At 44.5% G+C, this 15,640-nt stretch overlaps 1 protein-coding gene across 1 annotated transcript in view; it reads left to right on the forward strand.

Annotated features, from left to right (window-relative positions):
- The first annotated feature begins 341 nt into the window (after positions 1–341).
- LOC109908782 (collectin-12) overlaps positions 342–15,640 on the forward strand; it is a 46,661-nt gene continuing 31,362 nt past the window's right edge. The window contains exons 1-2 of the mRNA XM_020507475.2: positions 342–957; positions 6,919–6,969. Of these exons, the coding sequence (XP_020363064.1) occupies positions 951–957; positions 6,919–6,969 (58 nt within the window). The 5' untranslated portion in view covers positions 342–950. The remainder of the gene's footprint in view (positions 958–6,918; positions 6,970–15,640) is intronic.

The raw sequence follows: 15,640 nt of genomic DNA on the forward strand, positions 1-15,640 counted from the left end.
CAGTATAACTGCACTACTCTGCAGTATGCTACAAATACTGCATCCAAATACTGCATCTAACTGCAGTTAGAGTGCAGTATGTGATAACTTCTCCCAATTTTGATAATAGTCACTGCAATTATTCTGCAAGTACTGTTTCGAAAATACCACAGTAGACTGCAGTTAATGCACTTTTATGGCAGTTTCAAAACGGCAATCTTTTTTTGTAAGGCATACAAGAGAGAGAGCATGCATGGAGATTCAACATTCCAAATATGTTGTCTAACAGCCTATCAAAATCCTACTTGAAGTGAGAAAGAATCCAACATCTAAAACACAATGCATTAAAGTCGCTGGCAGGTCCAGTGACGTTGGTTTAGCTCCCCTGCCCAACCCCTTTGAAATGGTCTTTAATGGGTACCAGATTTTTCACCCAGTAATCTAATCTCTTGCCAGCAGTTTCTCAAGGTATCCTACAGTTTGCGCTGAAAGGCATCCTCACCTTTAAGGAGAGCGAGGATTGTGTGGGGTGTGTAGAACGGAGCTGCAGACGCGGGACATCCTTCGGCTCTAAAATGTTTGTGAGTTTGTGATTGTGGTCAGCGCTGCACACTGGAAAGAGCCATATTCAATATAACCTAACACAAGCCACGGGTGCATTTTCCAGAGCAACACGAAATATTACGAATACGGGGAAATTTAACTTTCTCTATCCAGATTTTATCAAACAGTGTGGGCAAATAACGGAACAATGGGATTCTAACGGGATGTTCGAGATTAACATTTTACGGTCGTGCGCAGTCCTCAAATTCTGAATTTGGATGATCGGAACTTTTTTGTGCGAGCGTTTAGTTTGCTGTTCTCCCAGCAACTGATTCAAACCTGCTCGTTTGGACTGAATTTTGAGATGAACAAAAAGTGACATAGCGACTCTCATCTCTTCTGCACTCCTAACAGATTTATACAACGCCATGAAAGGTACAGTATGTGTTATGCAAGGTGCTGTTCATCTTTAAAATAGTTTTGAGGAGTTAGAAGTGGTAGCCCAAAAAATTGTTTCGATAAATTCTGTATCTGTGCCTGAGTGTTGCACATCTGGATGAGATTAAGTGCTTGTTGTGTGGAATTCAGCTGTATTGTGAAATGACTTGGCCTTTCTCCGCCAGTCGCATCATTCTCTATAGTAGTGCATTGATTGAGTAACTGTTTTTGTTTGGTTACTTTAGGTCCTTTGTGATATACTATATATCAGTGCTGCTTTTGTTCTAGCCTGTACTAACAATAAGACAGTGTGCTCAATTGTTATTCAAAAAAAGATTAATATATTTTAGGCAGGGAGGTGTATTACATTGATTTGATTCTCTCCTTATGATTCCATGTATAGACCTAATGTAGCCTATTGCATTTTTACAAAAAAGTTAACTCCTCTGTGGGACACCAACGTTTTGTTACCCCTGTGACACATGACCTAATGACGACATAGATGGGGACTCATCTCATATGTCTCTCAGAAGTGATCGAGGAACAATGGGACACGTCATTCAGTATGTTCATATGCACATGAAAAATAATGGTTCTAAATAGTACCAGATAGAGGTTATTTGTCTTGTAACCATAGCGGACTCTTTTGGTGCTATATAGAACCCTTTTTTGAAAGTGCAATAAAGAGCAATGCTCATTAGGTTCTAAATGGAACCTGTATGGTGTTATAAAGAACCCTTTGCCTGGGGTTCTATAAAGGACCATTAACAAAGGTTCTATATTGCACCAAAAAAAGGTTCCGCTCTTTTACAACGCTTGTTGGGGCTATATAGAACCCTTTTTATTGTTCTTCACAGAACCTTTCGGGACAATGGTTCTATAAGGAACCTTTCTCAATCTGAAATGTTCTTTGTAGAATAACCATACAGTGTTTTTGATTCTGGTCAGCCATATTATATTGTTCAAATTCCATAGGTGTTATTATTGTGTTAACTGACACATTTAATCAAGTGAGCTATGTCTGGAACACCTGCAGGTCCCTGATTGAGAACCACAGACTGATTTATTAAACAATTCCCAATTGACACAAGGCCATACATGACTATTTTACAAGACACAATCACTTGCCACAATCATATAAAATGTATGGTGCCTAACACAACACATTACATAAACTGGAATGACACTCTCACTCATGGTCGCACACAAAGAGCTGTGAGCAAGCCACACCACCAAAATATTCTAATGAGCCACAGCCCCTACATTTTAATTACCACTAAAAGAGCAAAGAACCCTTTTGGGAACTGTAAATAACCACGGTAGAGCTCAAACGGTCCTTTATGGGTCATTATGGGTCCACATAGAACCCTCATTTTTTAGTGTGTAGTCATCTCTCTATCATAGACACAGTCCCAAATGGCGCCACCTTTCCCTATAAAGTGCACTACTTTTGACCAGGGCAGCTAGGGCTCTGGTCAAAAGTAGTTGAAAGAGAGCAAACCGGCTCCACGTATTTTACCTGTTTCTGACTCACTGACACCCTCCCCAGTTAGAGGGGAATAAAGCAGTCCAAGAGATTTTTTTTTTTTTTTTTTTTTACACCTTTATTTAACTAGGCAAGTCAGTTAATGACAAATTCTTATTTACAATGACAGCCTAGGAACAGTGGGTTAACTGCCTTGTTCAGGAGCAGAACAACAGCTTTTTACCTTGTCAGCTCTGGGATTCAACCGAGCAACCTTTCGGTTACTGGCCTGGAGCTCTAACCACTAGGCTCCCTGCCACCCCAGGTAACACACTAAGGAACTTTAATCACACACAGAAGAAGATGAACATGGATATGTTTTCTGTGTTCACGCATCCCTGTGTGTGATTAAAGTTCCTGTGTTTTATCCACCCACACTCACAGACTGGAATAACACAGTTCAGATTTTAGTCAATATTTACTCCCTTGGAGAGCGTGTGTCAGGCTGGCTAGCCAATCTGGGCCTGAAGAGACTGCACGGCTAGAGCGTGCAAGAGGGTGAGACACATGGCTATTGTTCGATTGGCTGAAGCCATGACCTGTAGGAGATATTGATCTCTCACATGACGGGGAAGAAAGAGTGAGAATGGGTGAGTCAGACAGCGTGGCTCCAGAAAGCAGATAAACAAATGCTCACACAAACAGTGAAATGTAACACCCTTGGCAGGGGGATTCTGTAAAAGCCACCCCTAAAATATGTGCAGCATATTTACAAAAGGGAAGGATTCCCCTGCCGGAGATGTCAGTAGTGGTGCTCCCCGCCACCCCGTGTAGTTATTCCATGCAGTCACTCCATCAGCTGCAGGTCAGGAGCTGCCAGGGAACAGAGGATTTAAGGCATCCATGCGGGTGGCACTTTGGAGTATGGCCAGCCCATTGTAACAAGTCCAGGTGCTGGGGGGGGTTTCCTCACAGAGGCGGGCCATGCCCCATTAGTGGAGAGTAGGTGTGGCGGTGGTTCCCCCACAGAGGTGGGCAAGTCCCCCAGGTCAGGAGGCAGTGCTGGTGAGACCAGGGCAGGTGGTGAATAAGATCACAGCCAGGAGCAGGAATAGGTGGTTCCCCTGGGATAGGACACGGAGGGTGAAGTCTGGGTGGCTGGCCCCGGTGAGGTCTGATCCAACCCCCACAGTCATGTTGGTGGTTGAGTGCAGAGGCAGCAGGACCAGGACTGGAGCTGGGTCAGGCAGTACACGCTAGGCAGGGGAATCCTGAACACACAGAACCGGACCCAGGGCTGTGGTTCTGTCAGGTGAAGCTGTACTGTCAGTAGATGGTGACAGTGCTGTGGCTCGGTCCCCCCATGGGCCCAGGTAGCAGCAGACAGGTCCGGTGCTGCTGGAGGGTCCCCTAGTGCAGGGACAGGCAGAGAGTCAGAGGCAGATAGGGCCTCTGCCTCTGGCGATGGCTTTCCGGGTAGCTTGGCTGTTGATGATCCGGTGGCTGTGAGGACTAGAGTCCAGTCAGCAACATAGGCTTACTACCATGTGGCAATGCTACTGGAAGCGCATAGGCCGCCCGGGCACGGGAGAAGACTCTCCCAGACTCCACAGCAGTGGAGGGGGGATGGGGAATTACATCTGGTGTGTGCTTAGTCTCCATAGCAGGCAACTCATGAGGACCAGCGGGGGCCGAGGACATGTTCTCAGTTGTTGCCGGGGCTGGAGAGCCATTATAGTCACACCAGATGGTCACAGTCACATCTGGCGACGGTGACAGGCCTGAAAAGACAACCCCTTGCTGCTGTCCCCCGTATGACTGTCCCGTGCTCTCCACTGCAAACCGCTGGGCATAGCTCCCCTGACAGGAGGAAGCCCCGGATCTGGTCCTCTGCTGAGAAGTATCACTTGAGAAGACTGTATATTCCTCTCAACATGGGCAAAACGGGACTCCTGCACACCCTATGACAAATGCAGCGATGTCCACGGCGCTGCAACTCCCCGGCACTCCAACGCAGAAGAACAATCCACGTGCTGGGTTGCTGGGGATGCGGCCCCACCTGGTGCTGAATAGTATCCCACAGGTGGAGGAGAGGGAACATTGGGTCCATGCTGAACCTCGGCACCCTCTCTGGTTCAGAGTATCCCATAGGCTCCAGAGAGGGTAGTAGTATCTCCACATGGTAGTAGTCCACTGGATCCCCCGGGAACCATACTCAAAGGACCATGAAAGAGAGCGACCTGGCTCTACGTATTTCACTGGTTTGTGACTCACTGACAACGCCCCCGGTTAGAGGGGAACAAAGCAACCCGAGAGATAACACACACAGGTGCTTTAATCACACACAGGAAAAAGAGGTACATACCCATGTACCTCTTCATCTTCTTGGGGTGTATATGATGCCATTAGGGACGCAACCAGGGTTATAGAGTTTGTGCTAGTGAGCGTCTCTTCATTTATCTAAGCAGTGGCGTCATTATTTGCTAATTATAATAACTGCCACGCCCAACATATCCCACCTCTGTCGCCCTTCCCTCCCCCTCACACTGCCCTCAGATGACACTGCCTCTCTCTTCAAAAGGGTTCTTTGGTTGTCCCTGTAGGAAAACCCTTTTGGGTTCCAGGTAGAACCCAAAAAGTTTCTACCTGGAACCAAAAGGTTTCTACTTGGAGCCAAAAGGGGTTCTTCAACGGGTTCTCCTAAAGGAACAGCCAAATAACCCTTTAAGGTTCTAGATAGCACCTTTTTTTTCTAAGAGTGTACATCTGCTAGCCATTATGAGTGATGTTCTTCTTTCTCTGCCGCCGACCTGCGCTGGGTTCTAGTGTAGTGTAGCGAAGTTGAATTAGGGTTTACAGTCAACAACCCAGAGAAACCGCAGCCTGTGGTTTATACAGGAGTCTTCCTGTCTCCTTTCCACACAGAGAGAGGCACTTGATGGGGAGTTATAGCCTCCATGACATACCACGATGATAAAGCTACGTGCTGAGTAAGGCCTATTTATCCTTCCTATAGAGAAAGGCATTTGTGTAGTATCCTGGCTGCCACAAATGCCTGTTGGTGTCCTGTATCCATTTGGTTACCTAGTCTGTCTCTCAAATGGCACCCTATTTGCTATGGTGCACCTCATTTGACCAGAGCCCTAATGTTGATTTTTGTGGTCAAATAACCATTTCTTTGTGGATTTTGATCAGTGCTTATTGTCTTGCTGGAAGATCCACTTGTGGCCAAGTTTCCGCCTCCTGGCAGAGGCAACCAGGTTTTTGGCTAAAATGTCCTGGTACATGGTAAAGTTCATGATGCCGTTGACCTTATCAGGGGCCCCAGGACCAGTGGAAGCAAAATATCCCCATAACATCAAAGATCCACCTCCATATTGAACTGTAGGTATGAGGTACTTTTCTGCATAAGCTTTTCAACGCCAAACTTTCTACTGGTGTGCGTGGCCATAGCACCGGTTCCAATCCAAGTGCCAATGCCGTTTATCGAACTCCAGGAGGTGCTATGGTCAGATGACATGGAAATAGAGCTAAATGGTTAAATGACCACAAAAGAAACATTTTGCAATGGCCATCTAAGTCTTCAGACTTGAACCCCATTGAAAACACGTGGTTTGTGGTTTGAATTGAAGAGGGCAGTCCACAAGAGCGGATGAAGGATATCAAGTATCTGGGAAGATTCTGTATGAAGGAATGGTCTAAGATCCCTCCCAACATGTACTCCAATCTCATAAATCATTTTAGAAAAAGGCTCAGTGTCTTTATCCTCGCACAGGAGGGTGCTAGAGAATTGAAAACAGGGTGCCAATAATTTTGACACCTATCTTTTTTAGATTTTTTTAAATTACTTGTAAAGCAAAATCTTTTTCTCTGAGCAATTGTAATAGTATAAAATAATATAATTTCCCTCGTATTTGTATTACTTGTTTTATACATTCTTTTTTTGCTCATCTTCATCAAGGGTGCCAATAATTATGGAAACGGTCCCTTCAGGATATTGCGGTTTACTTTGTGTGATAGTTGAGGCTTTAAAGGCTTGATTTCTATAATAAGGTCTCTCAGCCAGAGTAGTAACAGAACAGTTGTTGGGAGAACATTCTGTCCTGACCTCTGCTGAGAGGGGGGTTACTCACTCCTCCTGCAGTACAATGAGGTATCATTAACCATGGTGGCTGGGGAGTTGATATACGTATAGCCTGCGTCCCAAATGGTACCCTATTCCTCATAGGACTTTGACCAAAAGTAGTGCAATATACACAGAATAGGCTGCCACTTGGGATGCAGACACACAGCGTACAAAGGATTCCTGACATGCTTATTACTCTATGCAGTGGGTTTCAGTGTGTGACTGTGGCACTATATTCAAAATAAATATCGATTGCATTTGTTCTGGAACCAATGGCGTATACACTGTTCATTTGTTGCCGTGCTTGTGTGTGATTTTTCTGTTGGACCTCACTCTAACACACGTGTATCTGTTGTTATTCCCACAGACGATTTTGCCGACGAGGAGGAAGTACAGTCTTTTGGATACAAACGGTTCGGTGAGTACAACACAACTCTCTTCACTCTCTTTACTCCCACTCTCCAACTGAGATCAATGTCAATCTTTCTCATCACCATCAAGTGATCCTTTGCATGCATCCTAAATGGTGCCATATTCCCCATGGGCCCTGGTCAAAAGCAGTGCCATTATATAGGGAATACTGTAGGGTCTCTTTTGCGATGCAAATCCAATTTGATTTGTCACATGCGCCGAATACAACAGGTGTAGGTAGACCTTACAGTGAAATGCTTACTTACAGGCTCTAACCAACAGTGCAATTAAAAAAAGGTTTTAGGTGAACAATAGATAAGTAAATAAATATAACAACGCTCTGGTACCGCTTGCCATGTGGTAATATGCGGTAATAGAGAGAACAGTCTATGACTGGGGTGGCTGGGGTCTTTGACAATTTTTAGGGCCTTCCTCCTACACCGCCTGGTGTAGAAGTCCTGGATGGCAGGCAGCTCAGCCCCAGTGATATTCTGGGCCGTACGCACTACCCTCTGTAGTGCCTTGCGGTTGGAGGCCCCCGTTTTGAGGATCAGCTGTTATGTAGCCATTGTTTACATCTCAGGACAGACACAAGGCAGTATGATCTGTGTCTACTCACTGCCTTTGGGACCGTGCAGGGTTAAACATAACAGCTTTTTCTGGGTGACAGCCTTTGTGGTTTAGCCTGTACCAAAAGCAGCACTCACAGCTTGATGAGGTCAGGAGGTCACCAGTTCATAAACACATACACTCATTCACTGATAGACATGCATACACACACATACTTACACACTCACATTCTCAACCTCACATACACAAAGACAAAGCGAGAGAGGGAAAGAGAAGAAATGGGAAAGACAGAAACACACCCCCTGGGATGGAGAATGAGAGAGTGAGAGTACTGTTCTACTGTTGATCCAAGGAGGGATTTGGGAGCCTCTCTGTCACTCTCTCTCTCTCTCTGGAGAGAGTTTACTCCAATCCAGAATGACTTGGTCCATCAGTAAGGATGGAGGGATGAAGGGATGGAGGTAGTGGTCCCCGATGTTTACCCCAGCACCAGCGGAGACGAGCTCAAACTGTGCTTTACCACAATCTCTTTCATCACAGTGTCACCCGAGAGGAAGCGTCCTGTTTGTCTTCGTGTGAGTAGCCTGCGCCGCGAGCCCAGCCAGCCCTCCACTCATGGGCTTGCGTTCCAAATGGCACCCTATATAATGCACTCCTTTTCACCAGAGCCCTATGAAAGGGAATAGGGTTCTATTTCGGACGCAGACAATGACAGCTGTTGGCCTGGCCTGCTCTGCTCTTATTGGCCCCGCCTCCTCACTCTGATTTTGTTATTGTGCAACAGAACTATCTGCGTGAGGATCAGAACAAAGTGTAAAGCCTTGTTTTTTAAGTGCAACGTGTGTAACTTTGAACTTTGAACCATTTATTTTTTCTCTATGCCTAGCTTTAGTATTAATACCCCGTAGTGCAATGTGCAATTTTAATGAAAAGGCTTGTTCACTGCTACATGGAACCAGTGCCCCCTGTGTAGAGATGCCACCATGGAGACTCAATGGAGAGGGGTGTCGAGGTGTCTCAACCAGCATAGGGAATTTTACCGAATTTCCACTATGAGACTTTACCCCGGTGTTTGGCCGAAAGACGCAGACTTTTGTGATTTCAGCTATGATTCTTGGTCTACACTGTCTAAACTGTCTGCACTAGCCCCCCAAAATACCTAAATAGGGCGTTTCCACTGCTGCACTGGTGAAACTGGGGACAATGTCCTCAAAATCGTAGGGCCAGAGGTGGAGATGAGGGGTGGTGTTACTGTAAATATGGGAAATGTGGGTAACATGTTATTATAGGACAATCCTGATCTTGACCATTAGTGTCATGTAGATGTGACAGTTTTAGTGGTTATTTTACAATACGATGTCTTACTGAAAATTAAACGGATGGTTATGAAAGTTCCTCTGTCCCTTTTTGTTTTAACTCGCCTGCCTCAAGTTGTTTATCAGACGTTCCTGCTCCAGTATGTCCTTCCGTTTTAACCTCGCTTGGGAATTCCAGACAGCGGCTGGTGCTAGTAGTCCCAATGTTCTTATGAAAAGCAGGCTGATCCGTAAGGCAGGTAAGAGAATTCGCAGAGCATCGAGCCAAACGCTTTTTCTCCTTTTTTCTCAGCATATCCTAACTCTCTCAGGACAAGATGGCTGTATTTTCAGAGTGAGACAGAGCAGAGTGAACTCAGGCTTACCTCTGGCGTTCTTTCCGGCACGAAGAACTTGGGATCGTGGTATTAAAAGCTAAAAGGTGTAATATCAACACACATGTCCTACTAACACTTTGTGACCACATGTTGAAATGTGTTTATGTGCTTTTGGTGAAGTCTTGACCCAATTGGCGACATATGTCTGGAGTCACCATTTAACTCTCTCTCTCTCTTTCTCTCTGTGTCAGAAGAAGCTGAGAGGATAGGGCCTTGGGTTTACGCACGGATACATATTCAACAGATATAGTCCTGTTTCACTTTTTTTTTTCTCTCTCTCTCTCTCTCTCTCTTATTTATTTATTTATTTATTTATATATATATATATATATATATATATATATATGGGCTGAGTGAATTCGTATGGTATTCCCATCAGTCTCTCCTCTGCCAAATTGAAGCCAGCTCAAAATTACCTCCCCAGTCCTCAAAGTTTCTGACATTTTTTTTCTGTGGGGGGTTGACATAGGAAGGTCATTAGGAGGAGGGGAAAAATGGACTCTGTTGTTCGGCCGAACCCCCACAGACTCGTTTAAAGTAGGATCTGTCATGGGCCTGAGGAGCCGTCAGCCATCTTGGACTTCAACCACTAACCTGGGCATCATTACTTTCATATCTTCTGCTGTCAGTTAGTGACATGGATGAGTGAGCTCTGTCTCTCCAGTCCAGGTAGAGGCTTGGAACAGTCAGAGGAGCACATGTAGAGAAGTAATTTTTTGTCATGGTGGGTGGACTCCTGAGATCTGAGGCTTGAGGTTTGAGGGTTTCTCTTCAGATGAGTCCCAAATGGCACCCTATCCCCTATGTGGTGCACTATTAAGGGATAAGAGTGCCATTTTGATGCAGACTTCTTCTTCTTCTCTCAAACATCTTGGTTTGAGGAGTCAGGCCAGACATCCTGCTGACGGCGTTAAACCCAGAGTGTGCTGATCAGTTTCCTGAACTTGTTATGGTTTCACTCCCGGTCGGCACGGCCAGGTATATTCCAGGAGAGTGTTGCGGTGTGGTGCTGGAGTCGGGCCCGGGCCCAGCTTTGTCAGCAGCAGCAGCAGCATAACCAGCCATACTGGTGGTTTCGCTCCAATGGGTTTGGCTGGCATGGGACGCACTTCACGTACCCCTCCCCTACTCAACCTCACCCCTCTGACTCACCCTCTTCCTATCCTCACCCACCACAGAACATTTATGAGTGTCCCAGCCCCATACTTGGTGAGGTTGGGAAAATAAGTGAATTCAATATCGAACGACATTGACATTGAATGAGACATAGTATGCCACTGGATCTTTCCCAGTGATCCCAATTAATTAAGCTGTGTCATTAATTATCTGCCGATGCTATGTCGTGTTAGGCAACACTATGAAGGAGTGGAATGCACTTTTATGTGGTTCTTCTGTTACGGAAGCTGTGGTGTTGCAGTAACAAACCCCAGTCCCCATATTGCTCTCTCTCTATTAAAATAGATTTTGTTTACCCATTATTGTTGTGAATGAATGTCTTAAATGTGCTTACCACCTTTTCTGCATTTGAGAGGTTTGTTTGGGCTATATAAGGAGTAGAGGGAGAGGGATATGTTCATTTTCTCTCCCTCCCTGTTGTTTCCGTTCTCTTTTCGTTTGCATGCTTTTGGCCTGTAGTACAGTTTGATTGTACTTTGGTTCTATTCAGGCAGTTTGGAGATGGCTTTATTCTATTTATGTTCATTGCTCAACCATGCAATAAAGCAACCTATAAAATGTTGTTCATATTCTTGCAGTAAATATTGTGAATTTAGGTGCCAAAGTGGGGGTTTGGAACATGGATGACCAGTGATGTTTTTGCCAGAGTAACACATGTGCTGGTGCTTAAACCTTATTTTCATTTCATTTGGCAATTCAATATTTCAGTGACTCTGGTTCATTTGTGTGTGAAGAAAAACAGCCTCCCACTACACACACACACACACACACACACACACACACACACACACACACACACACACACACACACACACATGCCTGAGGAGGCTGATGGGAGGAGCTATAGGAGGACAGGCTCATTGTAATAGCTGGAATGGAATAAATGGAACAAAGTCAACCATGTGGTTTCTATATGTTTGATACTGATACACAACCACATGCTTGACTTTGTTCCATTTATTCCAGCTATTACAATGAGCCTGTCCTCCTATAGCTCCTCCCACCAGCCTCCTCAGGTATGTGTGTGTGTGTGTGTGTGTGTGTGTGCGCGCGTGGTGGGAGGCTGTTTTCCTCACACACAGGTGAACCAAAGTCACTGAATTGCAGAATGAAATGAAAATAAGGTTTAAGCACCAGCACATGTGTTTACTCTGGCAAAAATATCACAGTTCACCCGTGTTCCAAACCCCCACTTTGACTCCTAAATTCACAATATTTACTGTTTAATTCTGACGGAGAAAAAGAGAAGTTTCTTCCAATGCTTTTGGCGTCCATTTTTGTTGTACATGAGAAAAATTGTGCAACATCTCTGAAAACCTTTCAACCTTGTTTTTATTTTGTTGCCAAAATGTATAATCTCTTGTTTTCCTAATCACTCCTCCCACCAACCTCCACACACACACACCATAATATCCCACCATGTCCTTGGGCTGACCCACGTTTTTGTTGTAGTACACTTTCTCATGTTTGAATTAGGTTCAAAATGGCCTCCTCTTGAGAGCATTTTTAGAGGTTATTCTCTGGTTAAATATGAACTTTAAAATAACAGACTAAGTAGAGTCCATGCCAGGCCACCTGTGTACCTTTAAGATCTCCTATGAAAAGGAGTATATTACACTTGGCAAGCAGGCAGTAATTTGTTCCAGAGACCACGCTTGCTGTACTGGAGACAACCATGCCTCTTTAAAAGGATTTCATGCTAAAGGTGTGTGTGTCTGTTGGGGTTGAGGGGGGTTGTGTGTGTGCGTGCGTACGTATGTGTGTGTTTGTTTTGAATGTTCTAGAGACCCCAGGCTCCCTAAACCCCACACATGTTAATGATGAATTTGGGGATTCTAATTTCTACTCATTTAGCATAGCCTACCAATAAAAAAATCCCGAGACGACTGTTTTTGGAAGTCTGAAACTTTAATGAAAGAAAGAAATTGACCCAGCCAGCTGCCAAGATCAACCTACTGCTTCCTGGTTTCGAAAAGCGGAGCTGTAGTGGAGAACAGATGCATTCTGGTACAAATCCCAGTCAAACCCATAATGACTATCACATTTTCAGACGTTGCCAAGACTGAGACGCAGAGAAAGTGGTGTCATATTTTATTTTCGAGGGCATTTTTCTGAACCCAGTATACCTACTTTTGCTTAATCTGCTTATCCCACCACTGCTAATGCAAAAGGGTGGGTTTACAGCAACGATGACAGGAAACACCATTTTCATAATAAGAGTTGGCATAAGTCAGAAAGTTTGGCATGAGCTGGGATTGTTTTCCTCATCTTAGTCAGAGCTCTCAACATCTGGACCTCACACTAACGTGGTCAACCACTTGTAAGACTCTGACCATAACTCAACCATGCCAGCTCAACAACAAGAGAGCCCAGTCTGGTCAGGCCTCATCGGCTTTGTCATTGGCTAGGAGAAGACCCCTTACGCACGTAGAGCAGCGCTCACTTCACAGACTAGTGAGGTTAGTTTTGTTCCGTCTTTTCAGCAATTATTATCCTTAAAGGTCATTGACCTGGACTGTATACATAAGGCTTGAACATTTTTTTAAAGACTGTTTTATAAGTCCTCACGGATACCAAACTAATTTGAATACCATTTTGTCTGTTGTTGATTAGAGTTTGTTCCAGTAAGTGCTATTTTACTTGGCAGATCATAGGCCCAAATGTCTGTCAGTCAGATGTCTGCTCTGAATCCCTTGTCTCTAATTGGTTAAACAAGTGTTTGACGGTCGGAGAGCGTACCACTCTCCAGAATGGCATGTGTCTGTCTGCGCAGGTTTGGAATCCCTTTGTGCAGATGCTATTCCTGTTCAACTAGCTGCAGTGGATGGCTTGCTGTCATGGCAACTGACAGGCCACTCCCCTGCTTCCAGCCACAGATGTGGTAGGCCACCCAGGGGAACTCTATCAAACTTCCATCACCCACGACACAGCAAGGCAGACAGGAGAAACTCTATGGTTTGAGCCCTCAGAATACAGCTCATCGCTTTGATTGGCCGTGCCTGCTTTCCTTTGCATGTTCATCTGTTGATGTTGTACATTTCTCAGGATTTGGGAGAAAAAACATATATGTTGGTCATATATCATTGTCCATGTGGTTTCCTGTCACTCAAATGTGTCTGTGTGGAATTGTACTCCCACTCACGACTCAGAAATGACTCTCATCTGGTTTTTAATCTTTTGGATGTCATTTGTGTCCAAGGCAACGCTGTATTTATAATGGAAGTTTCTCTGCCTCTTTAGGGGTAAGAGTTTAATACCACGTATATGCCATTGAATGAATCTCACTTCCTTACTTTCACACCAAGAGACACTGAAACACAATTATTTCTCTCTGGTTTATGCATTGCCTAAAGAGACACTTGACTGAAAACGACATAAACCACTTGAGAAGCTACAGTATTGATCCAACCAATAATACAGACCACGCTGGTTTTAGTGTCACTATGCAAACCACAAGTCATTATTCCACTGAATGACAGAGCTACTTATTACAACCTAACCTTAAAACCCCCCAAATCAAAAAGTGTCTTCTTCCAGATTGACCAGAAACCATCAAAACCAAACCAACACCACAGTACTTTACCACAGTAAAGTAACAGAACATGAGGTCACATGGGAATGCAAAGCCTCTGCTCATTGCCCAGTTCAAACGTAGTGCACTATAAAGGGAATAGGGGTGCCATTTGGGATGCTGCCAGAAGCAGGAAGTTGTCTGTAATTGGCTAAACTGTGAGGACATGACTACAGTGATGCCATAGTAAAAGAGGTATAATAGGTCAGCTCTCCATATGGCCCTGTTACTGAGCGATATGGCCAAGGTAGTGATGACTTTGGCTGATGTGTGTTCGCCTGGGCAGTAAAAGAGTTGGTCCCATTGTGACTTTCTCAACCTGCTTCCTATGAACTAGCCCAAGAATCTGCTCAACACTTTTATGGCCTCATGGTTCTATCTGGCCCCCACAATTTTTTTATTTTACCAGGTAAGTTGACTGAGAGCACATTCTCATTTACAGCAACAGCCTGGGGAATAGTTACGGGAGTGAGGATGAAGAAGCCAATTGTAAGCTGGAGATGATTAAGTGACCATATGAGGGCCAGATTGGGAATTTATCAAGAACACCAAGGTTAACACCCCTACTCTTACAATAAGTGCCATGCAATCTTTGGTGACCACAGAGAGCCAGGACACCTGTTTATCATCCCACCCGAAAAACAGCACCCTACACAGGGAAATCTCCCCAATCACTGCCTCCTACTGGCCCTCCAACACCACTTCCAGCAGCATCTGGTTTCCCATCCATGGACCAAACAGAACCAACCCTGCTTAGCTTCAGAAGCAAGCCAGCAGTGGGATGCAGGGGGGTATGCTGCTGGCATAAACATTGAACATCTGCAACATTGAAGCAGACTGTCGTGTAGTAGGCTCAGTAACATGAATACACAATGGGTATAATTAAGGGTAAGATTACTCGGGAAGCTCATCACTCCATCATAGCATACATCACCAGCACATGCATACTCTAATTCTCCCTATCTGAAATCCTGTTCTCGTTGTACTTCCGTTCTGTGTCAGAATACGTAGAATAAAATACCTGTGTCTCTAGTGGTAAACGTGGGTAGTGCAGTAGAACACATATTTCCACTTGTGAAAGTAAAGCTCTCTCTAAGAATAACCCAACTCAGGCATTCCACAATTCTTCAAGTCAACAGTTATTTTTTTATACAAAGCACAGAATAATAACACTGTTAAAACGCACACTATAGTAACCATACCGACAGTAACATCAGAATATCACATTGACACTTTAGCAGTCAATTACTGTACTCACAATCTTTCAGGTTTTACTGAATGTATAGTCCTTTAGCCGAGCCGTGCATCTTCTCACTCTCCTTTTGAATAATCTGTTGTGAGTGCAAGGACACTTGGGAATCAGCAGCACCGTTTTATAGCGTGGCCTGCTCGGGACACAGAGAGAGATGCAACGCATTCTATGTCTTTCCGTCGTCAAGAACATACAGTGGGGCAAAAAAGTATTTAGTCAGCCACCAATTATGCAAGTTCTCCCGCTTAAAAAGATGAGAGAGGCCTGTAATTTTCATCATAGGTACACTTCAACTATGACAGACAAAATGAGAAAACAAAATCCAGAAAATCACATTGTAGGATTTATTTGCAAATTATGGTGGAAAATAAGTATTTGGTCACAAATACTCACAAAGCAAGATTTCTGGCTCTCAC

The sequence above is a fragment of the Oncorhynchus kisutch genome, linkage group LG18 (assembly GCF_002021735.2).
Source record: "Oncorhynchus kisutch isolate 150728-3 linkage group LG18, Okis_V2, whole genome shotgun sequence".
Taxonomy (NCBI): domain Eukaryota; kingdom Metazoa; phylum Chordata; class Actinopteri; order Salmoniformes; family Salmonidae; genus Oncorhynchus; species Oncorhynchus kisutch.